Raw genomic sequence first — 22578 nt, 5'->3', positions numbered from 1 at the left:
CGCTGAGTGATGGATTCGACCTGAACTGCAATGCGCACGACAAAGAAGAAAGAGTCCTCGCGCTTTCGAGAGAATACTCCTTCCACGTGAACGTTGGGGAGCTGCAAATCGCCGTTGTCTCTCGACCGCCGCGCCGCGCCGCGCCGCAGAGAAAGTCGATACACAGACGGCATTATACACACGCTGCAATGTGTATCGTCGATATAATTACGTATGCGTACATCACACCCGGCAATTTGTAATGTGGTGTATAATACGATGATAAATCATTTCCGCCGTATACTCATACTCATGCATAAACATATTTAGCCCTCAACACTAACGCACAATGTTAAACACTCGATTAACGTGCGAGTACACATGGCATCTCGCGCGTCGGGTGCTTCGTCCAATGACGCCATCAATTACGCTGTTCATCATTAGCAAAATTTGTCATTAACGAGTCGACACCATCGCCGTCCGCCGTCATCGCCCCGTGTGTAATCACCGACGTTTCCGTAATCCACGTCTCGCTCCCAAGAAACGTACGCGGGGGTCTTGGCTTCCAGCCTACGACTGGGTCATGAAATTGACACGCGTGCTGCATTACTTTCGTTACATATCGCGCGCATCGAGAGATGCGGAAGTGTTGTTCAGGCGCGATTGTTCGAGAGCTCGGCTCTATTCTGAAACTTTGTCTGCAGGTGACGAGGAACTGTTAACGAAAAGGGCCGGTGAGTGCATTCTGCCTGGCGCTTGTCCCGCGCCGTGTACGTGCAACGGTGCGACAGTCGATTGCTCCAACAAGAGATTAACTTCGATACCGAAGGACCTGCCGCTCTACACATCGACTTTGTAAGTATACACTACTTCTGCTCTCGATCGCGTCAGGCGGCTATTGGGTTGTTCGGCAAGTAATTTCGGTTTTTTTCAAATAGCTGGTGTTGGTTAACCTCATTCTAAATCATCATTTTATATTTCTACAACGCACATTTCAAGCTTCATTTGGAAAGCGGTTGGTTGTTCTCGTTTGGAGTCGAAAATGAAAAACCAACGTGACGCATTTTCGTCACATTTTTATCGTAAAAGCAAAAATGCAACGCAAGTAAGAAAAAAATTGCGTGTGCCGTGTGCCATGAAGAGAATGTGTTGGCTGAACGCCCGTGTCAAAATTGGTTTTCGACATTTCGTTCGTTGGGAATAAAAATTTTCATTCAAATGAAGATGTCGGAAACCACTTAATTCAGCTTTTGTCTGACCAGGACTAAAAGTTTTACGAGCGTGGGATCGTGTTATTACCTCAAAGATGGCAAAAGGTGTTAGAACAAAATGATCAATACTTAACAGAATAAAACTTTCCTTTCTATTAAAAAGATCGCCTTTCATTTTCATGCAAGAAACCGAAATTATTTTTCGAACAACTCAATTGGTATTAGATCGCGAATATCAACAATATCGCGGAGCGCAAGAAATTTAGAGATGTGCCTTTTTCGTGTCCCTCTCTCTCTCTCTCTCTCTCTCTTTTCTCCACGATACTGCTCAAACCATACGGGAGAATTCACACCTGGGCAGAAAAACAAAAAGCAGGAAAGCAGAAGCCAATCAGAAATCGCGCTGATGATCTGCCTTTCTCTTGAGAAAAAAAAAGAGAGAGAGAGAGAGAGAGAGAGAGAGAGAGACTATCAGCGCGACCTTTGATTGGTTTCTGCTTTTCTACTTTCTGCTTTTCTGTCAAGGTGCGAATCCTCCTTACCACGAATACGGCGTAAACTTCGTCATCTCGTTCTCCTTACTCCTGACGAAGCCCCGAAGCTTCCTTTGGCGATATTTTACTTGCCGTTCATTACACCGTGAATCGACTGTGGAACGTAGATATGCAAAAGGAGAAAGCCGGAAAGGCACAAGGCCTCGATTTATGTCATACAGGAGATTCAGCGACAGCATCCGCAATATATTTCACGCAGTTATGTTTGTCACGCTGAACGCGCGCGCTTGCAGCGCGCGAACATTTTTAGTGCCTCCCGAAATACAAAGTGACATTGCACTGATGAAGAGGTGACTACGGTCGCTCGGCCGGTCGGTCTAAAATAAGGAAAATATTCTCGCCAAATATTTCTCGTTATTTCCGCGTCTTTGATATAGTCGAGTCAGGCGAATCGAGAGCGACTATTAACGAGTATAGTTTACGCTCGTTTACGTCCGTGCTTCTGCGTAGCAGTCCACCCTCTCTCCCCCCTCTCTCCCCCCTCTCTCTCTCTCTCTCTCTCTGATCACAAAATTATCTCGAGGCGCCTTTAATTAGCAATGGGAATAGCCTTTACATGGCAGCATTTCGCGAATCATCATCGCATATCCGGGCATATATTTCGGGAATATCTGCGAGTCATACGATCTCATCGATTTCATGCAATTCCATCGAATCCATCTGGATGTCAATGCGTTGGGCAGGCATAAATTGGAACAGTATGTCATTGATATCTTAATTTACTTCATTTATTTCACAACAATATTCCCTTGTCGTTGTCTCACCCTTTTCTTTTCTTTCCTTCTGCTCTTCGAGAAAGAATATCCACTGTGGATTAATGAGTATTGGACTAGCCGATCGATCGACTGGTCGGGGCGCGGTTCGGTCGAACGGTCGCTGGAACGAATGTCGTCTGCAGAAAGTATTTCGTCGCTTCGCTTTCGAATATTAATTCGATCGTCAAATCATTGTAATCGCTTGATTAAATCGTGGAGTTCCCGGTGGAAAAGGGACAATGAAGATTTTACTATTATTCGCAGTAAATTATGCATCCGATCAGTTTAATGGACGGCGCGCGCCTTGAAGAATAATTAATTTCTCGATACGGTTTAATGATCGATCTGTGTGGAATTTTAAAAATAGGCATGCGCGACACACTATATCGTATTCAGTGCAAATACTCTCTCTTTTCAGTTCCCACTTTTACTATTTCTCGCACATTCAATATATTTTTATATTCACGCAAAATCGATTCGTTTTCCGCCGATTATCGTATCTCTTGGAATGTTTGAAAATTTGACGTCGACGCATGCTCGGAAACTAAAGCGACAAGATCCATGAAGCAATTACTATAAAAACAGAATTTGATTCTACCTTGTCGTTTTCTGTTGGACTTTAGACACACGCTTTTTCGCCTCGAAAGATCGAAAGAGTTGAGTTTAGTTCTTATTAAACGTTACAACGTATTAATTGCGAAGGAGAACGAGACAAAAGAATCGATTTGCAATTATTATATTACTGCTTGCGGAATATCGCGCGAGAATAGTGCGACGCACCAATTTCCGCGCGCGAGTTATTCAATACGCATTTCACAAAATTTATCGGGCAGCGCATTGTTATAACGCGGTGAATAAATTGCTCGGCAATATAGGTAGTCGCAAACAAGTAACGAACGGAAAGTACCAATTTCGCCCCCCCTCGCTCTCTCTCTCTCTCTCTCTCTCTCTCTCTGCTACCTGCTATTTAACTAACAAACTAGCGATATATACAATGTGGAACGTGTGAACACGCTCCGATAGCAATTACTCTACTTGCTCTACACATATCTTTCGTGTTGATGTGTTTGCGCCAGACTGTTGAGCAACAATGAACTGGACAAGATCAAAGCGGACGGACTCTTCGAGAAACTGCCCGAGCTGCAACATTTGGACCTGAGGAAAAATAAAATATCTCGCATCGAGGCGTCCGCTTTCCAAGGAGCTCACAACCTCACCGACCTGTAAGTCAAAACGCTGACGAAATTGTACCGCTTCCTTATATTATCGGCTTCTTCTCCTCTTCCTCCTTCTCCTCCTCCTTTTTGCTTCTTCTTTTTCTTCGTTGTCCCAGAGTTTGTCGCCATTGCTGTTGTCGTCGTCGTCGTCGTCGTCGTCGTCCTCGTCGTCGTCGTCGTCGTCGTCGTCGTCGTCGTCGTCGTCGTCGTCGTCGTCGTCGTCGTCGTCGTCGTCGTCGTCGTCGTCGTCGTCGTCGTCGTCGTCGTCGTCGTCCTCGTCGTCGTCCTCGTCGTCGTCGTCGTCGTCGTCGTCCTCGTCCTCGTCCTCGTCCTCGTCCTCGTCCTCGTTGTCTTTCCGGAAAACTTTGCCTTTGCTGGCACAATGGAACCCGTTCTGGAAGTACCGTTGTGTAACGCCAGGATTGTTTTCTTTGCGCGGTCTCCTAGCCGATATTTCCAAGTTTAGAACATCTCCCGGAGAATTTTCAAGGGCCGCCGCATTGTCCCCCGGCGAACAATTATTAAAACAATGCCGGCGGTCTTCCATTAAAGACTCTTTGGCGGTATTCTCAGTGTCTGTTTAACGGGGTGTCGCGGATCGTCCGCTTCTCAATTGTCGTTACTTTATACTCCCGCTCGCGCATCTCGACCACTAGAAACGCCACAATGCTTTGTTAGCTAACAGGTAACTATCAGCCATCTGTTAACAGATAATTATCAGCCAATTATCGGCGATTGGCACTACGTGATATTGATATTATGAGCAAAAATTGTTCGGCCAGAAAGTGGTAGAATGGATAAAGATAATTCAGGGTTAAGGAAGCCACATTTTTCTCATTTATCGTAGATGATTGCCCTTCCCTCTCCCCCCTCCCCCGTAATAGTTTAATATGTGACAACGGTAGTTAGAACGGCATTTTATCGAGACACTTGAGCTGCGCCTTGACAAAGTCGAATTGCTCGCTCAGACATTACGCCACTGTGTAAAACTGAAGGAATATAAAAGCGTTACACTACGGTTACACCGCCTTGAAAACGTCCCGTGTGTCTTTATTCTTCCGTGTCGCTCGCGCGCTCCCTCGTTGCCTCGATGAATGATATTTATCGACTCGTAAAGAGCGCGGCTGCAAATTGTATGCTGAACGCGCGGCGCACAAGCTCGCTCGTAATCCCTTTTCATTTTGTCGTGCACCTCGTTCCGCAAAGTGACGAGCTTCTTTTCCTTTGCAGGCTTTTGTCCGAGAATAGGCTGCGGGAAGTGCACAACAAGATGTTCTCCGGTTTGTCGAGCCTTAAAACACTGTAAGTATCCCGTTGGATCTTCGCCTTCGTTGATAAAACGAAATCGTGTGGTAAATGCAATGACTCACTTTGCGTAGGAATCTTCACAGTAATGCTGTCACATGCGTTATGCCGGGCTCGTTTGACGGGATGGCGCACATACGCACCATGTAAGTAATTTTGCGAGTAATCGCGATGATTTAGTCTTTGGCGCACGAAATTCTTTGTTCATCGGGAAGTTCCCTTTTCCTTTTTCTTTACAAACATCGCTCTGACTTATTATTCTTGAATTTCCATCACATCTCGCCCAAAAACCACATCGGCACAACCACGAGTGAATCAATAAATTAGGGAGAGAGATCACGCAAGAGCTTAATTGTTTGTTGATCTTTGTTGTGCAATTCAATACATTTTTTCGGTACTTGCCTGCCTGCCTGCAGCAACATGCAAGGTAACCCACTGTCGTGCAACTGTTATCTCGCGTGGTTCGCGGGATGGCTGAGGAAACGAGATATGGTTGGTGTCACTGGACGTTGTCACGACCCGCCGCGATTAAAAGATGCCGTCGTCAAGGACATTCCGCACCACGAGTTCAAGTGCAACAGTACGTACCGTTCGTTTTCACGTTATTCCGTACTTCCGTATCATTTGATGCATTTCATATGTCTGGATATGCAGAGTGTATAAGAAGTTTCGCCAAAATATCTTGAAAACTAAGCTTTTAGAAAAAAATGTTTCAGGCAAAAGTGTGATTTCAAGGGGAATATAAAACATCTATATTATTTTGTTTACAGGTGGTTTTCCACTTTCGCTGATCACGAGATCACTGATCATTATTTTTCTTAAATGGAAATCTCAACTTTTTATTATAGCTTTTTTTCACCAATTAATTTGGGACAACTTCTGTCTGAAACATTTTTTTATTTGCCTAATATTTTTTAGATATTTAAAGAAAATAATTTTAACTCACGATATCTCGCTAACTATTTGTCGGAAGACAAAGTGGTACTAAACTCTTTTACTCTATTTAGCCTCAATAATATATTGTTATAGTAGTCTAACTCTAACTTTTGTTAACTTATCGACCTTTAGAAATTTCAAAATCATCAAATTAACAGGGTATAACAACGGGGAGGGGGATATGTTTTTGAGAATAGAGTAAAAAAGTCTAGTACCACTGTTTCTTCCGATAAATAGTTAACGAGATATCGTAAGTTAAATATTGAAAAATTTATCAAATTTTTCGTAAATATCTCAGAAAATATTATAGGCAAATAAACAAATGTTTCGAGCAAAAGTTGTTCAAATTAATTGGTAGAAAAAGATCGGTAGAAAAAGGTGATATAATAAAAAATTATGATTTTCACTTAAGAAAAGTAATGATCAGTGAGTATTTCGAAAGCCAATTGTGGCGCCAATTGTAAACAAAATGATATAGTTGTTTTACGTCCTCTTTGAAACCATACAACTTTTTTCGTCTGAAACGACGTTTCTTAGTATCTCTCATATTAGTATCTTTCAAATTTTTCGAGAGTTTTGCCTGGTTTAAAATGAGACACTCTGTATATTAGAATTGCAAGTATTGCAATACACACTTTTTAATGCATGTAATTTATACTGTCGCGATTTCGCAATCGCTCGACGATCAATCAGACTGGAGTGTCGTGAATGTAAAGTAAAAATGTAAAGAGTGCAAATACGCGACGTATCTCCTATAAAACCAATGCGAGTTTTGCATGCGAACGCATTCGAATGTATATCAAGCCGCGCGCGCAATCGATATACATATCAATTAAATTTGAATTTGCAATTTGCGCGTTTGTATCCACGATTTACATATTATCCGCGTGGTGGTTGCGAAGAAATTTCACACGTTAAGTCACTCCTCGCACTCTGCGCGCATCTTTATTCACCTCGATAAAATAATATCCGTAATCTGAATTGCAAATCCTCTTAACGATCCACCAACTATTTTATGCCCATCAGACGACAGTGTGGGTTGCCTAGGCGACGATTACTGCCCGCCTCGATGTAATTGCGCGGGTTCGGTGGTGAGATGTTCGAGGTCTCAGCTTACAGAGATTCCACGCGGGATTCCACCGGAAACCACCGAGCTGTATTTGGACGTGAACGACATCAAGACGATCCAGCCGGAGAGGCTGAACCACCTGAGGATTCTCACCAGACTGTAAATAAAACACGCGTGTGCATCTTCCGTATATCTTGCCAGCGGCTCTCGCCATCTTTAACGTCCCTCGTCTCGTTTTCAGGGATCTGAGCAACAACCAGATCGGAATGCTGTCCAACGATACCTTCAGGAATCTCACGAAGCTGTCGCACCTGTAAGTCGAATATTTATTTCGCGGAATTCTGTCAAGGGACTCACACGAGAGAGACATGCTTCATTATTATCTACGGCGTACGAATCTCTTTTGCAGAATCATCAGTTACAACAAGCTGCAGTGCGTGCAACGAAATGCCCTCGCGGGGTTGAAGAACCTGCGGATAATGTGAGTATGTTATGTATACAATCTTTTTTTGTTAGGACTAGCTTTTTTTAACACATATGTGACCTGTCGTGTCTCGTCGCAAATAAATACAGGTTTTAAAAAAAAGGATTTTAAGGGTAAATAGTATTCATAAAATAAGGGAAAAAAGTCCTGATAAACATAAGTCGAAAAATTAATATTGTCGGAGTTATGAACAATTATTTGTATTTCAATTAAAGCAAGTGACTTACTCGCTTCTGTATTCTCTGCTTTTGTATTCTCTGATGTAATTTGTCTATGTCATTTATCAGTGAATCAGATGCTTTAACACTGCTGTTCTGTTCGAATTTACTATACGGTTGTACTGCTTGGAGATCAATATGACCTAACTTACTATTTTATATATTTGCAGAGATATAAAAACAAAACAGATTGTTATAAATCGTTATTATTAAAATTTTAAAAAGATTCAAAAGTAAAAATAAGAATAAAAAATTCATGTATTAAAAAACTAAATAAGAGAAACATTTTTTTTATTATTTGATACAGTTTAGGGTCAAAAGTAACTTGCATGTGACTTGCAAATACGTTTCTTATAATTATTACACAAAATATTTGTTTTATTGTTATTACTTGATGGGCAAAATTTATAACGAATACGCTTAATATTAATTGACGCAATAGATCCTGAAGCAACGGCTTGATTTACTTGTTGAATTTTCATCAAAATATTACGCGATTACGCAGTTGGCATATATTTTTTTGATATAACATTCATATTAAAGATGTGCGAACTATTCGAATTCGAATCCCTATAATTCGAATCCGAATAATACGAATAGGAATCAAATACATTATCGTTTGCGTGCATCAGCTAAAACGGGCCATCTGGGCCTGTATGTTTGAACCCCTGACTTGTAATAAACTTAACTTATAATTAATAATTTAATTATAAATTATTTTAAATATATATTTTACTTTAAGATGATATTACAATATCAATATTCCCTTTCATATTAAAATCTTTCATCATTATTGGATATGTTTAATAGTCATGTTAAATTTTTTAACGATTCAATTTGATTTCATTCGATTCGATTCGAATTCGAATTTAAAAAATGAGATTCAATTCGATTCGATTCGACATAAAAATTCTTGATTCGTACATCTCTAATTCATACTTATAAAAAATTTATCAAATTCTTCTAAAAATAATCTTCTTTTAGCTTCTAAAGGTTTTTTCATTCCAACCAGGACTTATTAAAGTCCATTAAAAATACTGAAAATTGTTCTTTTCTCACAATATTTGTGATAATATTCCCTAGAAAAACAATGACTGAATTTGTTAAAAATATTGATCTATGACGTAATAATTCTCATTCAAATTAATAATATCCTTTTTTATCATAAAATATTATTAAGTTCTAATTGATATTGAATTAACTACTGGAATACTACGTAATTTCTTTCCATCGGGTCATACTGACCAAACATCATACGTGTAACAATTTAAAATTTTAGAAGAAAATGGAAAAATAATAAAAATCTTTTAGTCAAAGATTAATGTTCTGGAGTTACGAAACAAAGCCATAATGTCAGAGTGCTCACTCATCACATAAAAATGTAAAAAAAGGAAATAAAAATGATTTTGAGTCAAATAAACCTGAACAGAATAGCAGTGTTAGAGGAAACCCTAAAAAAATCTCTGCATACTTTTAGCCGGAGTGATGTACTTTTCACTGATATACCTTTCACCGAAATGACATAGATGAATTATATTAGAGAATACAAAATACATGTCAAATAGAACAGAAGCCGGGATTTTTAAAAGAGTTCTACGGTACGGAAATGTGAAGCGTGTGTAAAAGTAGGAGGAGAACGTGTAAAAAATCGTCTATAAATTTTATAAGCACCAGAAGCGAGTAAGTTGCTCACAAGCTTTAATTAAAATAATTTTTTATAACTGAGATAATATTAATTTTACGAACCATGTTTATCAGGATTTTTTTTCCTCCATTCCACTATTCGCTCCTAAAATCTTGAACTTTTTTTTTAAACACCCTGCATATTCAACTTTTTCGTGTTCGCACACGCTTGCATGGCCGGATTCTCGTGTTTCACGATATTTTTATACGCTGTACGCTGTACGTATGCTGAAAACGTGCACGATAATTTTTGTCATTTTCAGTTCGCTGCATGGCAACGACATTTCGGTGATTCCAGAGGGAGCGTTCGAGGACCTCAAGTCTATAACGCATCTGTAAGTTCCGCGTTCGCGTAAAGTAAATACATGTATATTCGGTTTTCGATAGCGCAGCTATTTATCGATGATGATGTTTACAGGGCTCTGGGGTCTAACCCACTCTACTGCGATTGCACCATGCGGTGGTTGGCCGAATGGGTGAAGAAAGATTACGTGGAACCTGGCATAGCCAGGTGCATGGAACCTCCCGCAATGAGGGACAAATTGCTTCTGACGACACCGGCTAGTGCCTTCCAATGCAAAAGTAAATATCTTACAAGTTTGGATCTCGATTGCGACCGGGAATGGCCAAGAGACCGAAACCAAGATTCGTTAGGTTGAACGGAAATCCATCATTGAATTCGGAAATGCATAGAGATTGCGATCCCTTTCGTTGTCCAGCCGACAGCCAAGGTTGATTCAAAAGACAATTTCCAAGACGAGCTCTATCGAGAACATTGATTCTCCACTGGACATAAAAAAGCGACGAACGAAACTTTTCAGGCCGTCATTCCGTTTAACGGCGCTTAATATTCCGATATGCACCTCGCAGACCGTAAAAACGGAACAACGGACAAGCAGCTCTTCTCTCACAGTGCTTGGCCACTCCACTGACTCGCAATCCGCACTATGGTTGTTGCACGTGACGGTGTTTTTGATTTCGTAGTACAGCGCGACGCAGTCTGTTTAGTTCGTGGTTTTTTGGCTCAGCATCACGGTAGGGTACTAAAATTGCTCATTAATCGTAGACCTTTCTTCCGCGCAGCCAAGCAACAGCCAGCCGAAGTCTTGGCCAAGTGCGACCTGTGTTACACCTCGCCATGCCAAAACGGAGGATTTTGCGAGGCGCTTCCGGAACGGCAATTCCGTTGCAAGTGCGCGCCAGGATATCATGGGGACCGGTGTCAGCATAAAATTGACGCGTGCTATGGAAATCCTTGCAGGAACTCCGGAACTTGTAAAGTACTGGAAGAAGGGAGATTCAGGTACCTACCATCGCGACAGCCCGATCTTGATCGGAACGTAGCTCATCGGGCTGACTTTAGAGTTGCTCGTTCAGTGGTAACCCGTAGAACGACAGCTTCGTTGCGCGAAGTCGCGCGACAGCTGTGTATCGAATCGTATCTGGACGAAACTTGCTTCGAGCTTCGCTCAAGGTTTGCGTGTGTCTCCTTTCACGTCTCGCGCGCCTCGCGTCCCCTTCCTATTTCGCTTTTCGTTACTATCGCATTAATTAGATTATCTCTTCAATTCTGCGCACTCGTGTGTACCGGAAATTTATGTTGTGCGCGAATTTTCTTACAAATTATCCAACCTAATCATCCTGCATATGGACGAATACAATTCATCAATTCGTCAAGTGTAATTCGAGCGAGAATGGTTGATCGCGTATACCATCGACATGAATGGACTGTTGATTACAGTAGTAGAAGTAAAAAGACGAGTATGTGAGATGCAGACAATATGAGGACATCTTCCTCATTCTTCTCCAAGCAGGAATGTAACACATCGTAAAGAAACAAAAAAAATACTTGATTTTATATACGAGACTGAGATCGGACCCACGAAAGCCAACGAGTGTCGCTGTACCGCGGCTTATCGCATACGCCGATATTACGTGGCATCTTACAAGGGAAAGGTTAGAAAAAGGAACGCTATTTCTGCATGAAACCTACACCAAATTGTAGGATTCGATGAGCAATTTTCGAAACACCCGGTTTTGGGCGTTTCCAGACAGTATATTTAGAGAAAATTTCATTTTTATTTGTGCCCAAGCATGTGATCAGTATTGAGGCGTTTGTAGCGAATGTTAGCGCAAGTGTAAGTTGACCGAGTGGCAACGCGCGTGAGATCCATGTTTGACTCCCGATGGTACTTGATAATTTTTTTTGTTTTTCATAATTCACGCATTCGATGTATAGAACGGGTTATCTTTTTTGGTCATTGGCTATAGAATAAATTTATCGTTTTAGAAAGAGGGCCCACCACCACCCCTGTCGTACTTGATCAAAATATACGACAGACCTCTTTCTTTATACACGATCATATAGACGAATAATTTTATAATGCTCTTTTTTCTTTTTTTTTTTTTTATACGATCTTGCGGGTACAAACCTTTGGATGATATTTGTCGTAATAGCATGCGATCTTTTGCCAAATGTTCATGGTGCCGCTAGGTATATATTGCTTTGCAATATCGAATTCTACAATTTTGGTGTATTGGTAATTGGTGTAGGTTTCATGCAGAAATGGTGTTCCTTTTTCTGGCCTTCCCCTTGTTGCGTGTGTGTGACCACATGTGCTTTTCTGAATAATTTCTGATTTACTACGATAACGTAGTTCACGTAGATAATGATATTATACGTCGATAGAAGCTGCACGAGAGATCACATCACGTATGCCAAGTAGTCGTTCGAAAAATCCGTAAAGACGTATCTCCACCGTAAAGACAGCAGTCTCTCTTTCTCTTTCTTTATAGTTTCTCTTCTTCTTCCATTCTTTCTGGACTTTCAAGTAGATGTAAATGTGCACGATGGTGGATGTTTGTATAGACGGGCGAAAACTTTGAAGCTTAAATTTGACTTGGACGCAAGATGTAAAATGGCGGGACGATTCGCCCCGAGAAAAGACTGCTCTTTCGGGCCGCTCCTGCTTATTCCTTGACTATTTCGACGACTTTGGCGCGCTTAAAGCGGTTTCCGGAATCAAAGCGTTTGTCAAATTCCAGCTTTCAACACGCGTAAAATAAACGGGACACTCTGCACGTGAGACCCGAGGAGTGACGACTGCAGGCTATAAGCCGTCGACGACGCTGTCAATGACTCTCTCATAGAACAGAGAAGCTGTTGGCGCCGATTATCGAAAAATTGAAGAATCGAATTTACTCGTTTGCTATTTTTCCAAGCACGTGTCATGTCAACATCACAAATGTAGACGTTGACTCGATATTATATACATTGACAAAGTTTACTTGTTTCTTTATCTCGAGTTCACGATCGTGTCATTTCGCGACGCGTTACATCGCGACCGATAATGACACGATTGAAACATTAACAAAAGCAGTTATCATTGATCGACTCCGATTGAATGACAAATCTATGACAATTAACCTGAGCTATACACTATCGACTATTACTAGTTTTCTTCTCGAGAAACGTCCGGAAATGTTTGAAACCTTCGCCGGTATTGTTACACGTTCATGTAAAGCGTTCGATCGACTAGTTTGAAACTATATCGAAAAGAGAGAGAAAGGGAGAGAGAAGGGAGAGAGAGAGAGAGAGAGAGAGAAAGCAAGAGAGAGAGAGGAATAGCGTCGGCGCGGTTCATCGCCCGCGGTGAGATACGTTTGGCGGATCCACCGCGATCGCATGTCGGGCTCAATGTCTCGATTGACGTTCAGTCGGTGTGTGACAGTTGCGACTGCGCCCCCGGCTACAAGGGACTTCGATGCGAGAGCAACGTCGACGATTGTGCCAACAACAGGTGCGCCAACAACGCAACCTGCGTCGACCTCGTCCAGGCCTATCGATGCGACTGCGCCCCAGGATTCATGGGAGAATACTGCGAGGAAAAGATACCCTTTTGTACAAAGGGGCACGACCCCTGCGAAAACGGGGGTCGATGCGTCGACCACAAGACCCACTACAGCTGCGAATGCCCGATCGGCTTCGCCGGTCTCAATTGTTCCACAAACTTGGATGATTGCGTCGATCATATGTGCCAGGTATGTGGGAGTGAGCGTCTTTGGGTAAAACAAATGTTATGCCAGGCACGATGCAGGCGTTTCAGCAGCATCTGTTAGTGGTGTCGTCAGCCACACATTAATTACTGTCATGAAATACCGAATAATCTTGGCTGCGTTCCGAAATAGAGCTGACAGTACTGAAAGCAGCGTATTAGTCATTCCAAAATCGTCAGTGAACGGTCAGCAGCGCGGAAAACCGAACGCAGTGGATCGCAGCAGAATAAGTATAACTTATCTGAGTATAAAGATTGAAAGTAAATCTGGAATAATTTAGCCAATTTAACACTAATTTTACTTGACGCACAGAGCATCGCAAATTTTATTGAATATAATTTTCAAGATTTACCATCAGACGATGAAGAAAATATTTCACACATACGTAGTATTTCATAAGTTTTATTTTCACTCTGCTCAATTATCATGATATATTTTTTATTTCTTTTTTATTTCTTATTTATACCAGTCTAACATACAAGCTAACAGCCAAGCGCTGTATGTATTACTGATATCTTGGTATTTCACGACAGTGCAGTTATATATTATAGCCCGTAGATATTATTGCAGCAAAAATTCTTTTCGCAATGTATCGATCAAATTTGAAGCGTTGCACGTGGGGCATTCGTAATTACGTGGCACTCGCTGTATCACAGTGTTGAGTGTATAAAATGCGGCGAGATAAGTAATTGCGCTGCCGCTATTACGAAAGTCGCGTGCACGGGCGCACCTCCATCCACATGGAGTCGATAGATATCTGCTTCATATGCAACATATCGTACGAATTTATTTTCTAGCGTGTCGCTAGTGCTAGAGTAGCGACAGTCGCAATTAATTTCTAGTCGCTGCTCCTCCTCGCCGATTCATAGCAGCAGTCGTAAGAATAACGCTCTCCCCATCAGTCAGTATAATAACTTGTTATTAATATTGTGTAGAATATTCTACGTTAGAGTATTTATCGCGCTGCTTTTTCATACCAACGAAATAACGAATTATTATATTATCCGCGTAAAAGTATTCTCCGGAAGGATCTCGCGATTCCGCGCATCGCTCTCGTTCAGTTCAATGTAATTTCATATTAGCTGGAGAGCTCAAACGAGAGATGATGAAAGACTAGAATTCCACCGGTGTCCAACTTTTATTCGACTATTGATTCTCAAACAGAGTGCCCCCGGCCCTCAACTCGACGGCTCTCTTTACAATCTTCCGGCGAGAAAGAAACTTTACAGCCGCAAAGACCCAGGGCAGACACTAGGAGCAAAGTTGGCGTATGAAATTTTACGCGCAAGTTTCTTCGCGGGGTATTATAACGCCACTCTCAGATTTCATCCCGAGTGTGCTCTGCAGCGCTTTCGGCGCGACGAAGGCCCGCGTGGAGTTTTTGGCTTTATAGTGCCACCAGCTCCAAAGCCCCGATGGTATATCACACATACCGAAGTCGCCTAAGCCTAAGCTTCCGTGAATGGCGCGGAATTGACCTGCGCGGGGGCTCTTCTTTTCCGTTGCATGTTCTATTTTGCATACAACGAGCGTACTTTACACATGCCGAAAATAATTGAATATCCAATTTTGTTTCGCTCGATGCACTTTTCACGATGCATCGATCACGCAGATCCGTACACTGTTGGGAGGTTGAATTAATACTGGTCTCATTTTGTCAATTTTTTATCTTTATTTAAAAAAAATGGTTAAATCTACATCAATCAAAATCTTTTCCGTCGTTAGCCGTGACTTTTTCCCACTTTTCTGGCAACATAGCGATTCCGCGACGATAGAACGATCTGTCTTTCGAAGCAATCCAATCAGATCACGTGCAGATTCTTACGAGCAGATATGAAATTCGAGCATCGAGTATTTCAATCGTTGCTTTCGCTCATTCAACCACCAAATTTCGGGCCAACTATTGATAAGATTAGCACGTGTAACTCGCAACGGAGAGACATATTATTGTACACATATGTGACTTAAGCCCTCTGCGAGAGCGCGCGCACGCAAGATACATGGCCCTTAGTTTGAGACTCTAGACCAGGCATGTGAAACTGGCGGTTCGCCCGATGATTTGTAACCCTCGTAGTAATAGTAGTAGTAGTAGTAGTAGTAGTAGTAGTAGTAGTAGTAGTAGTAGTAGTAGTAGTAGTAGTAGTAGTAGTAGTAGTAGTAGTAGTAGTAGTTAGTTGCATCCGCAATTTGTGCGCGTTCCTATCTTATCCGTAAAGTTACCGGCCGACATTAATTAGATTGCAGATACATTAGAAACGTATCGACGACACGAAAAGCTGCATGTGTTGTCCTCTCTTTTCACGAGCGCGCACGTCACCTCCCAAGCTTCTAAGTGAACTTTCAGATCTACTCGTGCGCGATTGATGTCTAATTCACCAATAGGAGGAAGGAAGGCATGTACAAGTGCTGCGAAAAATAACATGCCCCATTACTTGTCCTCGCTCGCAACTCTCATGCAAACTTTTCTCCTCCTTTATTTTCTCTAATCTGCAATTTTGCTCTCCTTTGCAGAACGGTGCTACTTGCATCGACGGCATAAACAATTACGAGTGTAAGTGCGCGGCGGAGTTTACGGGGAGGTACTGCGAGGCTGCACCCTCGACGGCTATGTTGTATCCACAGACCAGTCCGTGCGCCCACCACGACTGTCAGCATGGTGCTTGCTTCCAGCCCGCTCCCGCCTCCGCCGCGGACTATCTTTGCCAGTGCCATCCCGGCTATACCGGTAAGTCTATAAGCGACAGTTTCATTTCTTACTGACAATATACAAGGTGTTGAAAAAAAAAACAGTTCGAGGCTTTCGAGAAGGGTAGATAGTACGTACAAAATGAATGGAAAGTCCTAATAAACATGGGTCAAGACATTAATATTGTCAGAATTATGAACAATTATTTATTTCAATTGACACAAGCGACTTATTCGCTTCTGGTGCTCATAAAGTTTACAAAAGATTTCCTATAATACATGTCCTCCTCCTATTTCTATATACATACTTCATACCTTCGTATTATAGAATTACGGAATCTTTCAAAAATTTTCTCTCTTCTATTGGACATTTTGCATTTTAAAATGTAATTCGTTTGTGTCCATTTATCGGTGAAAAACACACCATTCCGAACAAGAGGGAGAAGAGACTTTTTTTAAAGCATAATATTTTCTTCGTTGATAAATAACATAGACAAAATATAATATAACAAAGAATACGAATAACAAAATACGAAAAACAGCCAAGTCAGTTGCTTTAAATAAAATAAATAATTGTTTATCAGTCCGACAATATTAATTTTTCGACGCGTGTTTATCAAAAAAACTTTTCCTCCATTTTATGCGTACTACCTGCCTTTAAAGTCCTGAGCCCTTTTTTTTAACGGCTCGCAAGCGGTTCACAAGCGAATCAGAAGGAAATTGTTCCAACAACTATCATCTCGGTAACAATATTATCGGTAGAAATATTCTCACTGAAAAATAATCATCTGCCTGAGTGAGATCTCTCTTTCTTTCTTCCTTCTATCCTCCTTTTACTTTCCTACCTTCTGCTGCCGGCGGATGACGAGAATGGGAGTCTGTCTACTCTTCACGTCATTTTAGGAAAACGATGCGAGTACCTGACGAGTCTGAGCTTCGTGGACAACAGCTCGCTGGTCGAGCTGGAACCGCTACGCACGAGGCCTGAGGCGAACGTGACCATCATATTCACGACCACGCAGGAAAACGGGGTTCTTCTCTATGACGGGCAAAGCGACGGGCACATTGCCGTTGAACTCTTTAACGGACGGATCAGGGTTTCGTACGACGTAGGCAATTATCCCACTTCGACGATGTACAGTTACGAGATGGTGGCCGATGGCAAGCCTCACATGGCGGAGCTGCTGGCTATCAAGAAAAATTTTACAATGAGGGTCGACCGCGGCCTTGCCAGAAGCATCATCAACGATGGTCCGAAGGAGTACCTCAAGCTTGTCACGCCGATGTTTGTCGGTGGTGTAGCGCCAGAAGCCGCGAAAGTCGCATTTACCGAGTTTCACCTGAGGAATATTACGAGTTTCCAAGGTAGGTCTTCTCGTTTTCTCGTCCTCGTATTTTTACAAACACAAATCAAACTCTCACTTGCGAATGCGCTTGACTTTCCGCCATTGTTTTGTCATTGTGGCTCCGCATCGCCCAGCTCCGACCAATATAACTGCTTGGCCGAGTGGCATGATTATCAGAGCTCGGTAATTAGCATTCGCGAAAAGAAACGTCAATTTTGTCGAAATAAGCATGCCGGTGATCGCAATTCTCGCGCCTTCTCAGATATGAATTATTCTCCACATGGATTATTTCTTATTGAAATTGATCCTTTCGAATCGGGAGATTCGAAGAAATGTAATTAATCGTTTGAATTGTCGGGTCGCATTTATTGCAAGGAGCACTGTCGTAATAAATTGTTGCAACGCATCGCAATGGGTTCGTAATTTGGAAGATTTCACGCTTGATTTGTGTTCTCTACCATTGCTGCTGCTACTGCTGCTACTCTCTCTCTGCAGCTTCCGCTTCCAACACCGATATTCCGCGGTTCCCCCGGGAAGCGATAGTTGTCGCAAACTCGGGATATCAGCCGCAAAGCTGCAACTTGCGGGCACCTCGTTTAATATTCGATTACATTTTTAATGTCCCTCGACGCAATATTTTGATTTACTCTCCCCCCCCCCCTGTTTGTACGTTGGTGAAATGAAATAATGTGTGGTCCAAGAGAAACTAGATTTGGCATCGCACCACGTTTGTGATGACGGCACTGCGCCGCGTAAATTCGTATCGTATTTATTACATGTACGTACGCGATCGTGTTAAACTTCACACATCCACATCGGACGATTCATTCGCGAGAATTTTTTCGCGAATGTACGACACATAAATGTACGATGCGTGAGTGTGTGTGTTCGCGCGTTTCACTCATGCCCTTACTCAATTGCGTCGCGTGGCGTTTGGTTATGATATACACATTCACACGGTGTCGTCACTCTTTATATAGGATAAAGTAAAAGTTTCTCCCTCTCGCACCCCAAATCCATTAAAAGTTTCCTTGCTTTATCTCAGGCTGCATCTCCGAGATGTGGATCAATCATAAGTTGGTAGACTTCAGTAACGCCGCAAAGATGCATCGTGTTACTCCCGGATGTACTTCTAGCGAAGAGGAGGAGGCCGACGAGGCGAGAGATATTGTTGAAGCCGAGGGAATTAACAATAGTGGCAGTAACGAGGAGTCCATGCCTCAAGAGCACGTACCTCGCCAACATTCTGGTATGTTAATATCTTCAGTTGTTGCTTATTCAGTTGAGAAAAGGGGAGATGGAGAGAGACAGAGAGAGAGAAAGAGAGAGAGAGAGAGAGAGAGAAAGAGAGACAATGGATTAAATTCAACTGTTTATTTTTAATCTGCCGATTTTAAACGACTTTATGTTAATGTTGTTATTAAAAAGTAGGAGCAAATAATCGGGGTGAACCCTCTGAAAAAATATATTTTGTATACAAACATGTATACAAGGTTTACAAGGAAATCGAAAATCTTTTAAAAGTTGATCTGCCATATTGGATCCGCCATCTTGAATTTCGAAATTCCGACAGGGGATTCATAATCAGCGACACCAAAATCCATTATATGCAAATTTTCATGTAAAAATTGTCGAACAAAGAAATGTATGCTTCAAAGGGTTAAACCATGTAACTTTTGTTTGAAACATTTTTTTCTAAAAATACATATTTTTTGAAATTTTTAGGGATTTCCAGACTTTTTTACAAACTCTGTATAAATATAAATATCAGGCACAACGCGCCGGTCACCTACACTTTAGTATTCGAAAGTGTATTTTTTTTCTTTTCTATTCCATTTTCATTATATAACATTTTGAACGAGCAACATTTCGCTTGTAATTGTAGATGTCATCGTGTCGGTAACTGGACTGGTGCCTTCGCACGCGTGTATCGGTCATGAATGCAGAAAGGGCTCCCAATGCGTACCAGCACCGTTTGGCAACAGCTATTCTTGCCGATGTCAAACCGGTTGGCAAGGACGATACTGCGAGAAACGTAACTTATTACTTGACTTGATTATACTTGATTCTATTTTCTCGCTTCCCCCCCGCCTGATTGATTCATCCGCCATTCACTCGCGTCTCATTTGCGTATAATGCCGTTTATCGAATATCGTAAAACGAAATTTCGTGCTTTGTGTGAATCATTACTGCGTTTAACGACGTTATCGTGCCACTCAATCCGCAATTAATTGTGCAATCTCTCAATGATACATGTTGGAAAAGGATTATATATTCAAATATTAATGTCGCAGCAGCAACCTGTCGCAAGGAGCACATAAGGGAGTACTACAGCGAGAATGGATGCCGAAGTAGACGACCCGTGAAGCTCGCTAAATGTTGGGGGAGTTGCGGCAGTTCCTGCTGTTTACCGCGAAAGACTAAGCGGCGCAAGGTATATTATGGGATATTCAAATATCGATCACTGTGTGTGTATGTGTGTGTGTGTATATGATGTATGTATGTATGCATACTCGCGTTCATGATTCGGCTCCTCGCGTCACAATACGTTGATCCGGCTGTATAATTTTCAATTGTCCGAAATATCCTCCCTGGATAACGTCAGGTTTCGAATAAGTTAATATTGCGTCGACATTTGCATGTTATGAGATTGGCTTTTCCATTGTGTCAGTTGACAATGCACCGAAATGAATATTAAGCTACCTACTCTCACCGCTCTCGTTAATTCTTGTCAATTGGCCTCGAATTCCCGTTGACCATGACGATCGGACCAAGCAAAAAAAGTAGGCTATTCCATCTTCTAATAATATAATTGATATCACTTCGTGGAGCCGATGGCAGCAACCACGCCAATTACTGCAATTATATTCATCGACTCATCTATCCGATAACCTCCCCGCCGGTAGTATTCGTCGATAATGACCGTAGCGGCCATTATAATCAATTACGTATTAATTTCAGGTCCGATTAATTTGCACGGACGGCATGCGGTACACCAAGGACGTTGACCTGGTGCGTAAGTGCGCGTGCACTCGCAAGTGTTACTAGCCAGTCGATGCATTGCGGCCCGAGTCTCGTCGACACGCGTCGAAATGCAAAATGAGACCACCGAGAAGAAACCCCCGGATCCGAAGTAGCACCCCCGCTCGTGCTTTCGCGTGTCCTCGAAGATGACGAATGGGAACGCCAGCGGGACGAGATGGAAGAAACTGCGACGCGCCCTCGGCATTCCCATGGTAGTATTTGCGAGACACGTGGATCGAGAAAGTGCGTGAGGCGAAGTGCAGGCCAAAACTAGATGGACACACACATAGCCGGCTCAGTGTGATATGTATTATTAATGACAGAAAGCAAGAGCGAGAGCGAATGCGAGAGCGAGAGAGAGAGAGAGAGAGAAAGTGAGAGTGAGAGAGAAAGTGAGAGCGAGAGCGAGAGAGAGAGAGAGAGAGAGAGAGAGAGAGAGAATGAGAGCGCAAGAGAAAGAGAGAGAGAAAGAAAGAGAAAGTGAGAGAGAGAGAGAGAGAGAGAGAGAGAGAGAGAGAGAGAGAGAGAGAGAGAAAGAGAGAGAGAGAAAACGTAAGAACGAGAGAACGAGAGAGTTTGAGAGAGGGAGACGGGGGTGAGACGGAATAGAGGAAGAAAAGGAAGAGAAAATATAAAAGTACATCGTACGTATATAGCTACGGACTATCGATATTCGAAGCAGTTAAACGTATACTAAGTATTATTCGTATATAATGACCGATATAGGTATATAACGACGCGGACAACAAGATGCGAAAGAAGGGTGACGCGAGTGTGCGCGGACAACGATTCCGTGTTTGCGACCGCGAACCGCAGACTCAGGCGCTCGCGCGCGTTCGTAACGTTACGCACGAGTGCGTACGATTACGCCGTTGATTTAGCGCGGAATGGACCTAACGAATAATCGGGGATTCGCGGCTGCGTGCAAACAACAGGCTTCCATAATCTTCTTATAGGATATATACGCAACGCTTTTTGTTTAATATATTCGTTTCGCTGTAGCAAGTACGTATGATCTCCGTTTCAACGCGGCACCGACACAGCTATAACTTTTTGTTCGAAAGTCATTTATACTGAATCGGAATCAGTACAACGCAGATACCTGGAGAATAGCTGTGTTATTCGAAATTTAGTTGCACTCATGCAAAATAGCGACTTCGATAAAGATTAATTAGAACAATTTTAATATGTCGGATTGGAAGAAAAGAAGGGAGAAAGGAAAGAATGAAAGAAGGAAGGAAGAAAGGAAGAACGGAAAATAAAAAAGATTTGTAAGTGTCGATTTTGCGAAGCCCAGTCTCACGTTAGGTCTATTTCCTTCTAAGCGAACTTTTACACTAAACGCGAATCTTCGATCGTATAGCTATTTCTTACCCACTGAGCAACAGTCTTGAAATTTTGCCACAAAAAATATATGAGAAAAAAATAAAGAGATAAATGTTTGCGTGAGTGGCTGCAGGATTGTTTTCGCTGCATATTGCTTTGATTTGATGTTTGAAAACCATTTCGCTTGTACAATACGCAGTGCAAACAACATTGTCGTATAAATAACTAATAAAACTAAACCTAAACGCAGTGAATGGAAAATAAAGACTAGCGGCGTGTTTCTTGCCTTTTCCATCCAGTTTAGCTACAGTGCTGCTAATTTAACATTTCAACTATTCACTTTAACCGTACAATCTCTGTCTATTGAATATTATGCTTTTGAATCGTACCTACGATTCAATCAGAAGATGCAGTCGATTGAGAGCAATTATGCCATTAAAGATACGACATGTAGAACCGTGAGTGCTCGAATAGAAAACACGCACGCACGGAGAGAGGTAAATATCTAATTGAATGTAAAATAGAAATATATTTCAAGTATATTGAAGAGAGAAAGAGAGGGAGAGAAATCGATTCACATATACACGGTGCAACTTGAATTGTCAATGTTTCCTTATTACCTGATCTCTCGTCGGTAGCAGCAGTGGGAATGTAGCTCAATTTTTGCAAAAGTCAAGAAGTCACGCCGCTACGCTGAACGAAATCGCCAAGACGGACTGCGTCGCGAATT

General features: G+C 42.1%; 1 protein-coding gene across 4 annotated transcripts in view; it reads left to right on the top strand.

Annotated features, from left to right (window-relative positions):
- Positions 1 to 20918, top strand: part of sli (slit guidance ligand) — a 449992-nt gene extending 429074 nt beyond the window's left edge. For 2 of the 4 annotated variants that reach the window (XM_025298457.1, XM_025298455.1), the window contains exons 13-30: positions 684 to 834; positions 3576 to 3722; positions 4947 to 5018; positions 5096 to 5167; positions 5438 to 5601; positions 6984 to 7185; positions 7268 to 7339; positions 7436 to 7507; positions 9675 to 9746; positions 9830 to 9993; positions 10495 to 10714; positions 13143 to 13452; positions 15979 to 16192; positions 17056 to 17517; positions 18544 to 18747; positions 19384 to 19533; positions 19796 to 19932; positions 20460 to 20918. In XM_025298457.1, coding sequence (XP_025154242.1) covers positions 684 to 834; positions 3576 to 3722; positions 4947 to 5018; positions 5096 to 5167; positions 5438 to 5601; positions 6984 to 7185; positions 7268 to 7339; positions 7436 to 7507; positions 9675 to 9746; positions 9830 to 9993; positions 10495 to 10714; positions 13143 to 13452; positions 15979 to 16192; positions 17056 to 17517; positions 18544 to 18747; positions 19384 to 19533; positions 19796 to 19932; positions 20460 to 20546 — 2972 coding nt within the window. In that variant the 3' untranslated portion in view covers positions 20547 to 20918. Of the gene's footprint in view, positions 1 to 683; positions 835 to 3575; positions 3723 to 4946; positions 5019 to 5095; positions 5168 to 5437; positions 5602 to 6983; positions 7186 to 7267; positions 7340 to 7435; positions 7508 to 9674; positions 9747 to 9829; positions 9994 to 10494; positions 10715 to 13142; positions 13453 to 15978; positions 16193 to 17055; positions 17518 to 18543; positions 18748 to 19383; positions 19534 to 19792; positions 19933 to 20459 lie in introns of all 4 variants that reach the window. The other 2 variants (XM_025298456.1, XM_025298454.1) reach the window with 1 other exon arrangement.
- Positions 20919 to 22578: the final 1660 nt, after the last annotated feature.

Source organism: Harpegnathos saltator, unplaced genomic scaffold (assembly GCF_003227715.2).
Source record: "Harpegnathos saltator strain DR-91 unplaced genomic scaffold, Hsal_v8.6 scaffold219, whole genome shotgun sequence".
NCBI classification, from domain to species: Eukaryota; Metazoa; Arthropoda; class Insecta; order Hymenoptera; family Formicidae; genus Harpegnathos; species Harpegnathos saltator.
This window is presented reverse-complemented; position numbering and strand designations above follow the sequence as displayed.